General features: G+C 41.0%; 1 protein-coding gene across 1 annotated transcript in view; it reads right to left on the minus strand.

Annotated features, from left to right (window-relative positions):
* The window catches only part of LOC110203668 (uncharacterized), a 203,832-nt gene that overhangs the window by 3,835 nt on the left and 189,387 nt on the right, over window positions 1–10,610 (minus strand). The window contains exons 4-5 of the mRNA XM_078148053.1: window positions 10,000–10,078; window positions 4,594–4,658 (exon numbers count right to left, since the gene is read on the minus strand). Coding sequence (XP_078004179.1) covers window positions 10,055–10,078 — 24 coding nt within the window. The 3' untranslated portion in view covers window positions 4,594–4,658; window positions 10,000–10,054. The remainder of the gene's footprint in view (window positions 1–4,593; window positions 4,659–9,999; window positions 10,079–10,610) is intronic.

The raw sequence follows: 10,610 nt of genomic DNA on the forward strand, positions 1-10,610 counted from the left end.
ATCAGCCTCAGTAAATTCTGCAGCTGTGGGGAGCGGAGAGGTGGACAGCTCAGTCCTAATGATGAGATTCCCTAAGTCCTGCCACCAAGAATTATCAGCACTAGGAAGGCCCTGGCATTAGCCACCCAAACCCCTGGAAGAGCTCGCAATAGCACTATGAGGTGAGAAGCCAACTTCTACTCTTGGGGAGCCCCGTATTTCTCTTTTCTAGTTTTGGAATTTATGGCAAGTTATTTTATCTCTGTGTGTCCTGTTTCCTGATTTGTAAAGGGAAAAATAATAATGGTTGTTATGGGATCAAAATGATATAATGACGGGAAAGTGCTTAACACAATGGCATATGTTAGACAACATTATTATCTCTCTAATTTAATGTAATTGTTCCATACCTGACAACTTTGAAGTGTTTTTAAATACCCAAAGTAATAAGATCAATAATCTCTATATGCGATAATTTGGAAATGCAACTGATATCATCTGAAGTTTACTGTTTACCTTATTACTATGTTTCTAAATTGTATTGTGTTTCTAAAACTCTCTTAGAATGTAAAATTTGAGCATTGTGAGGTAGAAATGGTGCATATGGATGTACCATAAATCACATACCACATAAAAGGATGTGATAAAATTTGATAATTTGAAAACTGTTAATATTTGATGAGGTATATTAGGTTATAAATAGGTAATTAATTGGTTCTGTTTCAAGTTTTCAATACATAATAAGTATGGTTATATTTCTGAATTTTCTTATACGGTATAATCTGGTAAACAAATTATATGAGCTATGTTGTTGAAAGTAATTTCTATTATAATCTAGAGATGTTAGATCAAGAATTGTTACCCCTTCCCCCCAAATAGGGAAGAATGAATGAGTTAGAATAAACTTCCAAGTTTTGTCTGTATTTAAGAGGAAGTTTCACCCAAAACTCTTATCAACTTTGTGCAAAATTTTCCTGTGCTGTGGGATTCCTGAGTAAATGAGAATCTTTGAGATATGATAATTTGGGAGATTTATGGACTATCACATTCACTATCTATGTGAGATTCCAGAATGTAATAATTTTTCCTGATTTGCAGTTACATATTTAAAGACAAAGGAAAGAAAAAGATACGGAGTAAATTTTTAAAAGCTTGATAAAATTTGTTATTGTGATAAGGCTAATTTAATTGGGTATGTTATTCATGCATTATAAAAATTGAATTTCTTTTCCATTACAAATACCTTTTTGACTAAGGAACTTTGTGATATCTAGGGCATTCTGTGATAACTAGGAATTTAGTTTGTTATAGTACTTTGGGAATTTATTTATGTTACTTAAGAACATCTTACACAGCTTAGTTTTAATGAATTCCAGTTTTAAAGGTTTATTTTTACTTTAAGGTGAAAAAGAGAGATATATATCACTTTTAAAGTTCCCAACTAATGTTCTTCATAAAAATTTATTTATTATTCTTCTTAACATCAGGATAACTTTTAAACTGTTTTTAAAGAAGGGAAATATTTTTAGAAGAAATATCTCATTTTGGGGCAGCTAGGTGATGGAGATGGAAACTGTGAAGGAATTCATTGAGAAGCTGCTGCCCAGGGGCAGCTAGGTGGTGCAGTGGATAGAGCACTGGCCCTGAAGTTAGGAGGTCCTGTGTTCAAATCCAGCCTCAGACCAAACACTTGACACTTACTAGCTGTGTGACCCTGGGCAAGTCACTTAACCCCAATTGCCTAAAAATAAATGAATAAAACAAAATGTTAAAAAAAAAAAGCTGCTGCCCTCCATTTAACAGGACCCACCCTGCCCCCTTTCCTCCCCCAGGTGGGGTTGGAGGGGCCCACAGCAGTATCTGATCTCTGAACTTGAAGTGGAAGCCATGGCAGCCCCTTCCCCACCCCTGGGTTTTTGAGGTCATGGGAGGATTGGACCTCTCCCCCTTGGAAATCATCTTTCTAGCTCCTGTTCCTATCCCTGTCCCATCACTATCCTGGGAGGTTGGGGATCAAGGGTGCAATCTCCCATCTCCTCAGCTGCATAGTCTATCTTCTCTGATCTTCCTGTCCCCCAGGGCCACAGTATTGAAAGGGGTGCATAAGGGCCCAGCTGCTGACCCACCCAGGACCTGTATGTACCTCACAGGTCCAGCTTTTGGGTGTACCTCTCTGCTTCTCTTCCCCCCAGGTGACCTCAGTATTTGGGCATGGGGGCCTCCTGGCTCCCCCCACCCAGACACTTACTCCCCTCCTCCTGCTGTAGGGAGAGCTGGAGTCCCCCCTTCCTCATTCAGATAATCACATGTCTTCTGTTGCTTTCCTGGACCCTGGCCCTCATCATGAATGTCTCCCATTCTTTCTGCTGACAATGAGCCTCCACTGGGCCTGAGGCCCCTCTTGCTGCTGTGCCCCTCCCTACAAAGGAGGGGCTTGAGCCAAGGCCTTGGGGGTGGGGGTGGGGAGAGGGCAGGTGTGCCTGGGCTGGAGCTTCTCTCTCCCTAACCCCACTCCCCACAAAAAAGATCCCTGGTGGAATCTCCTTCCGGTCCAGACACCCCCATTTCTAGGGTGGAGGGAGCTGGGCCCTGCCCTCTAGGGGAAGGATGGAGGACCTATTCCCTGCCTCAATTGGATGGTGCCCAGATGTTTTTGGCCTGTTCTCCTCATCACCTTCCCCCTAGGGAGGGGTCCGAGGTTCAGGTTCTGAGCCCAAAAGGGGCTCATCTTCCTCCTCTTCCATATGGTTTTGGGTGTTTCCATTTCTTGTTTTGTGTCTCCAAGTCAAATCAGATTAAAGAAAAATAAACCTTCAAAAAAAAAAAAGAAAGAAAGAAAGAAAAGAAACAGTGAGCTTGTCAAAATGAAATTTGACCACAAGGAGAAGGTTTCTCAGCTGTTCCTGGGAATAATCCTAGGACCAAACAACAGAGAAATGAGGTTAACCTTAAGGAATTGAAAGGCCAAAAGGAGAATCTGACTTTGTGGGGAGGCCCCAGAATCTGATCCTAGCCTGTAAGAAATTTTGCCCTAAGAAATATCCAGTAATTTTGCCAACCCTGAATACCTATAGAATAAAGGAAAATGAAATGGCATAAGGGAAATACAAAAAGGAGGGGGAAAACATACTCCCATTTCCATCACTTTGGTGTCAACAGATCAAGACCTGGAGTCTTGGGGAAGATGAATACCCAAGCAAGCCAAAGATGATGGCATGGTGAAAGGAAATGAAGTATGGGAACAAAAATTATGTCAGAGAGCCAAATATCTTATAGCCTTGAACTTGGAGCCAAGAAGGCCTGAAGAGCAATCCTACTTCAGCCACATATGAAGTGTGTCCTCCTGGCCTGAGTAACTTCCCATGTCTTAGCATCACTTAATTTCTCCATCAATTAAACTAAAAAAAGCACCAGAATCAGAGGTCTGCTACTGGGTCAAAGGAGATACCATACACACACTATACATGATATTTGTTGTGCTCATTTCTGATTTCGCAGTTGAAATTCTCATTAGGGCTGTTTTTGTTCTTGTTACTGTTGTGATTAATCCTGAACAGAAAGGAAAAGACCTGGCACACCTGGAGTGAGCAGAACAATGGAATCTGTCCATCATATTATGGCAGACCTCACAGGCAAGGCCAAATGCCACCCCCAAGGGCAACAATCATCCAATTTTCTCAAGCCAAAGAGGAACTGAAGAGAAGGAAAGAAAGATGGTTGAACATTTGTGAACAAGAGGACCAATTTTCAGATCTTCTAAGTATCTCCATCTTAGAAAGAAAAGATCAGAAATTATGTTAAGCCTTGGGGACTTCAAGGAAAAGAGATGGCAAGACTGACTGCAGGGGTGGTCCCGAACATCATCCCAACTGTCTGGTATTCCAACTACTCACAATTTTTTTGTCCTGTTGACTCCATTTGATGGAGCCAGAAGAACAGAAGCAACAAGGAAGAATAAAATATGACTGAGGTAGAGGCATCCTCAAAGTCTTGTCTAGTAGGCTGTATCTGGAGTCAGCCAAGCAAATATGCATATGTAAGACAGATTCTATTGATTAGGCCTTTGAAAACTCTGAGGGCCTCACTTCCCTCACTCATCTGATGAGGGGCTTTCAAGCAAAAGGACCTGAAAAGGCCAAAAGTTTTGCATATGTTGACTTCGAATATTTAGGGAAGTGAAGGATGGCAGGGGAGGAAAAACAAATGGCTGACCAGCAGGGCCCCAACTTGTTAAGAGGCCCCATCCTGACCTTCATGGTCAAGAAACCTGGACTTCACATCTCAATTCATCCACTTACCAGATTGGTCATGTGACCTTATTCCTCCTCAGCTCTTTGACTTAAAAAATCAGAGCAAGAAAACCACCAATTTCGTAGTTTGCTCTGAAGCTCAAAAAGTACACAAAATATAGAGCTTGCTGCATACAAGGGAGATCCTCTTTTTCTTATTACTGATGCACATGAGCATTTCCAAGGAAAGATGTGTCAGGAGTGCAGTGGCAGGGGAACTACTTCAAAGGTCCATCAGGGGCTAAACTCCCTGGCTTTCCCTGACTTATGTCCCTAGATCTAACCTATTCAAATTTCTGAAACAAATGCAAATTTGGAAACTCACCTTTGAAAAGAAATAGTGAGCTTGTCAACAGGAAGAAGACTCCTTATCTCTTCCTGGTAATAATCCTAGAACCAATCAACAGGGAAATAAAATTAACCTTAAGGCATTGAGAGGTAAAAAGGATAAAGTGACATTTGAGAGAGGCCCCAGAATCTGAACTAAGCCAGCAAGGACTTTTGCCCCTGGCAATGTGTATTTATTTTGCCACCCTTGAATACAAGTAGGATGGAGGAAAATAAAATGGTATAAGGGAAATACAAAAAGGAGGGAGAAATATATATATATATATATATGTATACATATACATATACATATACATATACATATACACATATCTCATAGTCCATCATTTAGCATCACTTAATTCCTCTGTCAATTGGACTACCAAGAGCAAGGTCTGTTGTTGAATCAAAGGAGATAACATACATATCCTGTATTCCACAAAAGATATTTTTGGTGGTTGTTTCTGTTTTTGTATTTAGAGATACTACTATTGTTCTTTTTCTTGCATTTGTTACTGTGATTCATCATGAACAGAAAGGAAAAGATCTGGTATGCCTGGAGTACAAGAATATGATTTGTTTAACACATTAAGGTAGAGTTCATAGGCTGGGCCAAATTTCAGCCCCAAAGGCAATCATCTCTCACTTTTCTCAAGAGAAAAAGGAAATGGAAAGTCTTACCTTTCAAAGGAAAGCAGAATGGGTGTAATAGTAAACATAATTCTTAAATCTTCCGCATTAATACAGTTCTTGGAATGTAAAATTTGTAAATGAAGTGTAGCTTCCAGCTTTTAGTGGAAAAGATGGCAAGACTGTCTGGGTTGCCCTGCACATTTTCCAAGCTTGGTGATAGCTCAACTATTTGCAGTTTATTTTCCTGCTGTCTCCTTTTGATGGAGTCAAGACAATGGAAATGATAAAAAAAAAAAAAATCAAATCTGTCCAAGGTAGAGGCACACTCATGGCAGTGTCTAGTGGCCTGCATCAGAGGTCAGCCGACCTGGGAGGTCTAACTTGCACATCACTTACATTCTGTGGATGAGGCATTGGAAAATCTGAGGGCCTCAGTTTTCTCAGTTGTCTGATAAGGGGCTTCCAAATAGAGGGCCATTGAAAAGGCCTGTAGTTCTAACTATGTGGACCGTGAATCTTAGGGAAGTCAAGCATGGAAAGAATGAATACATATGTGGCAGGGGTGGAAAAATGATGGTTGACAAGCAATGTTCTAAATTGATTGGTGGTGAAAACCTGACCCACAGGGTTAGGAAGCCTGGATTTTACTTTCCAACTCATCCAATTGTGAGAGATGATCTCTCAGAAGTGAAGGCTCCTCAGGGAGTCAATGGTTCTTGTTAATAGTTCTTGATTGTTGCTTTCAAAACCCTCCCTCACTCAGCAGAAAGAATAACCCTGCCCCCACCCTGAACTGCTTGCCCTTGAAAAGTTTCCCACCTTTTCTTGTCTCTGGACAAACTTGTGTCTACGTGAATAGATTGTACCCCCTGAAAGCCCAGACAATGGGATAAGGGGAAGGGGGTTAGGGAGGAGGAGCTTGTGTTATGGTATAAATAAGCCTTTACTTCTGTAAGGAACTCGTACTCTCCTGGCCTGAAATGGAGACTAGGAGGGTAGCCTTTCTCATGAGAAAGCAGTAAACTCCTTTCTACTTTCAAGGTATCTAAGTCTTTGTTTTCAATTTTGAGTAGGTGGTCTCTGTCCCACACAGCTGGAGACTTTTCTGGTATTTCCTTCCTTATCTGAGAAGGGCCTCCCAGCAAGTCCTAAGACAGGCCCCTGTCAGCCACTTGCCAGAGGCCCAAGGAATGGTTTGGGAGTTTCCTTTCACTTTTAAGGAATGGACCCGAAGAAAGACAGATACCTGAAAGCAGAAACCTCGGAAAGTGAACAACAACCACCACCCGCTGAAGAATTTGAAGAATTTGAATTGGTCATGTAAGTTTGTGTGTACAGACCCTGGTAAGACAAGATTGGTGAGCCCCCATAAAGAGGGCAAGAACTAGTGAGTCACTGGGTGACTGGGGGAAGGGAAACAAGGCTGAGCTTAGTGAGGTGAGAAGGCAAGATTGGTGACCTTTCTACAGAAAGCAAGAACTAGTGAGCCCTCAGCAAGATCTAGCCAGCCTTCCCTCCCATAAGGGGGCAATATCGGTGAGTTCTTGAAAGAGGACAAGAACTAGTAAGCCTCCACCTCATGGCAAGATACAGTGAGCCTTAACCGGCAGAGCTGGTGAGCCATGGGGACGTCCAAAAGTGGGTGGACAGCAACATAGTTCCTTTCCAGATGTTCCAGATGATAGCTAATTGGACTTTGCCAAAGTATAAAGGGAAAGATAAAAAGAAAAATGGTTAAATATGATTTGATGATTTGAGGATTCTACAGCAATTTGTTGTATGTCTATTTTGTGTTCCTGTTTGTGTCTGTGGTGTGAATGAGTGTCAACAGAGTTTGATAGTAAAAGGTTTGGAAACTTTTGGGAAAAAAAAATTCTCTCTTTCTCCGCATTCTAATTCTGGCCAAATTTTGAATGTGGAAAGAAAGAAAGAAGAGAAAAGTTTTTGTGTACCAGAACACAACCAAAAGGTAATTTAATTCATTCTGGTAATATTTTAAATGAAATGTGATGTTACACTGTTTGGCACTAAGGTAAATTGGGAAAATGTATGGATCGGAAATTTAATGCCTAGCAGAGGGCAGACACTAAAAATGTTAACTATTATTATTAGTTCCTTAATTAGATGTGACCAGCATATAATGCAAATGGCGAAGAGATGCCCTATTTTCTATGTAAGGAAAGTTGGAAATGTAGTCAACAGAATTGGAGCCACCTGATTGGAGTATTTGTGAGATGGAACTCTTAATGATAAAGTGGCCCATTGCAGACACCCCTGGACTAAAGAAATTAGATCAATCTTGTAGGAGAGTGGATACAAGAAGGAGGATCTCTGCAGGAGGAGAGTCTGCTGGACACTGTTTGAACAGCACTTAGACAAGAAGACTTCACCAGATGATGTCCAGAGTATCAGACAGTGGTATGAGAAGAGACTTCTAAAGCTTTAAATGGACAATTTATCATTATTTTTGGATCTCTGTATCTGTACTTAATAAGGGGACTGCCCCCTTTTTAATTTGTCAATGTGTCAGCCAACTTTTCCCTTCCTTCTCCCATATTGTTTTAAGTCCCCCAAATCCCTTGATGAAATGTTGCCCAGCAGCACAGTCCCAGATAGAACCATCACTAAGGCATTGCAAGGTTTAACCGTTCTAGCTGAGCAGTTGGCAGAGAATTCTGGGATAGATAACTGATTAAAGGGATGGTTAGAATCCTGGTTTGGCAAATGAAAGGGAATAGCAGCATCCATTACCACCTCTCTAATTGTACCTGTGGGAGTTTAACTACAGTAGGGTGCTGCATCACCCCTTATATCAGGACTAGTGCAAAAATTAATAGAAACAGCGCTAACTAAAAGTACCCCAATGGGACTGACTATGGGAATTCAGGTAACAGGATCAGGTGGAGTTAAGATGGTTGAGAGAGTTAATGATCATTCCTCCCTCTCTCATGAATAATTTGAACTAATGCTAAAATGCTTTGAGGAAAGACAACAGCCCAAAAAGTGTATGTGGCCAGGGTAGAGGAAAGTAAGAAGGAATAGACGAAGCAGAGTACATCTGCCCTGAGGAAAGAACTTGCAGTTCCTAAACAATGAACTTGGCTTGCTGAGAAGTTGCAAGTTTCTAATGATTGGCTTTTAAACTGAGACAAGCTTAAATTTGAGATGTGAGTCCTGGTAAATTTTTATTGATTATTGCAACTCCATGGGAGTAAAATTAACTGTATCTGGCTTTAAGCCATAATTAGTGAAATTTGCTGTTTAAGGTAAAAGGTTCTTGGGACTGTAACTAATTTTGTTTTGAGTTTGAATTTGGGTATAGTTGTCTGCATTACATCAATATCTGAAGAAATGCCCAGAGAGAATGTGATCCTGTAGGTGGAGGTCTGCATCTGGGAAAAAGCCGAGAGGACAATCTTAGCCTCAATCTAGGATGGGATCTTCCGGGCTCAGTTTCCCCATTGTGTTCCTTTGAGAAGGAATGTTTCCCACCTGACTATTCCTGAGTCTGGCTATGATATGGAATTGATATTGCATGATTGGAGAACTGAGACTGTTATCTGAATTCAAACAGAGCTAAGGATGTTCATATGTCCCTGCCTTTTCCTTTTATAGTAGATTTCTCTGATTAGAGCAAGTGGTCAGTAAAAGAAGTATGCATATGTTAAAATGCGGAATATGTAATTGTTAAAGGTACCAAGAGTGCCAAGTGTTAAAGGTACCATAAGAGTGATAATTTCTGTATGTGATAATACGGAAATGCAATTGATATTATTGTATTTCTAAAACTCTTAGATTGTAAAATTTGAGGGAAATTGTTATTATCCTACTCCCAGTGTGTCTCCCCTGTATGCAAGACTCCTTGTACCCCTTGGTTAAGATAGAAGGGGAACGAGAAATCAAGCTGATGGTTCTAAAGAGTCAGGGTTGGGTGCCAGTCCGAGACCACCCTGATGGTTATTAAGATTTAGTGGGTGTGAGGAGTCTTCAAATTGTAAGAAATGAGAGGGGGAATTGTGAGAGATGATCTCTCAGAAGTGAAGGCTCCTCAGGGAGTCAGTGGTTTTTGTAAATAGTTCTTGATTGTTGCTTTCAAAACCCTCCCCCACTCAGGAAAAAGAATAGCCCTGCCCCCAACCTGAACTGCTTGCCTTGAAAAGCTTCCCACCTTTTCTTGTCTCTGGGCAAACTTGTGTCTCCGTCAATAGATTGTATCCCCTGAAAGCCCAGCCAATGGGATAAGGTGAAGGGGGTTAGGGAGGAGGATCTTGTGTTAGGGTATAAATAAGACTTTACTTCTGTAAGGAACTAGTACTCTCCTGGCCCAAAATGGAGACTAGGAGGGTACCTTTTCTTATGAGAAAGCAATAAACTCCTTTCTACTTTCAAGGGTATCTAAGTCTTTGTTTTTAATTTTGAGTAAGTGGTCTCTGTCCGACACACACTTATCAGACCTGTCAAAATAACCAAGTTACTTATCCTGTGTCATCTTCTGGTCTCTTCCTGCAACACTGAGATAAAACATTACTAATCTCACAGTTTGCTCAGAGGCTCAAAAGTGACCCAAAATGTACAGCTTGCTATGTACAAGTGAGTTGTTCTTTTTACTGATACAGATACTTAGGAGCACTTGCAAAGAAAGATGCCTCAGGAGGGCAGCAGAACCATTTCATTGGCCCATCAGGAAGCTCCAGCCCAGGGTTGCCCTGACTGATGCTTCCACCCCCAACCACTATAAATTTCTCAAGCAAATTCAATTCTGGAAACTCACCTTTCTGAAATAACAGTGAGCTTTTCAAAATCAAATTAGTCCAGAAATGGAGATTTCATAGCTCTTCATTGGAAAAATCCTAGACCCATAAATAGAGAAATCATGTTAATTTTAAGGAACTCACAGGCACAAAGATGGAGAACTTGAAGAAAACTCACTTTTCAAAGGTAATGATGCTGGTTGTGATAGGACATTTGTGCACAGGAGCTAGACAGCTAAGCTCTTCCTGGGAGTACTCCCAGGGATGAAGTGCAGGCATAATGTTAACCTTAAAAGATTCACAGATAAAAAAAAAACAGAGAAACTGATTCCCTGGTTGACCTTTGACTCCAGCCCGAACCTATGACATCCTTTTGCCATCTGCAACGTCTGTTTTTCCTCCTAACATTCAACACATGAAAAAGAAAAAGAAAAACAAGTAAGAGGAAAATTAAATACAGTGGTCATATCTCTGATTCTGTTCTCAGCAGACCTGGAGATTCCCCATTCAGACCTCAGATCTTGTTTTATGCTAAAAGCCCTGGGAGCTTTAGTTGTGTGCATCACAAAGCCTCAATTAAATCCATCATTGAATGACTATGGAAATGAAGTAAGGGAGTGTAGTCAGCTTT

The sequence above is a fragment of the Phascolarctos cinereus genome, unplaced genomic scaffold, assembly GCF_003287225.1.
Source record: "Phascolarctos cinereus isolate Bilbo 61053 unplaced genomic scaffold, phaCin_HiC Scaffold_8;HRSCAF=390, whole genome shotgun sequence".
Classification (NCBI taxonomy): Eukaryota; Metazoa; Chordata; class Mammalia; order Diprotodontia; family Phascolarctidae; genus Phascolarctos; species Phascolarctos cinereus.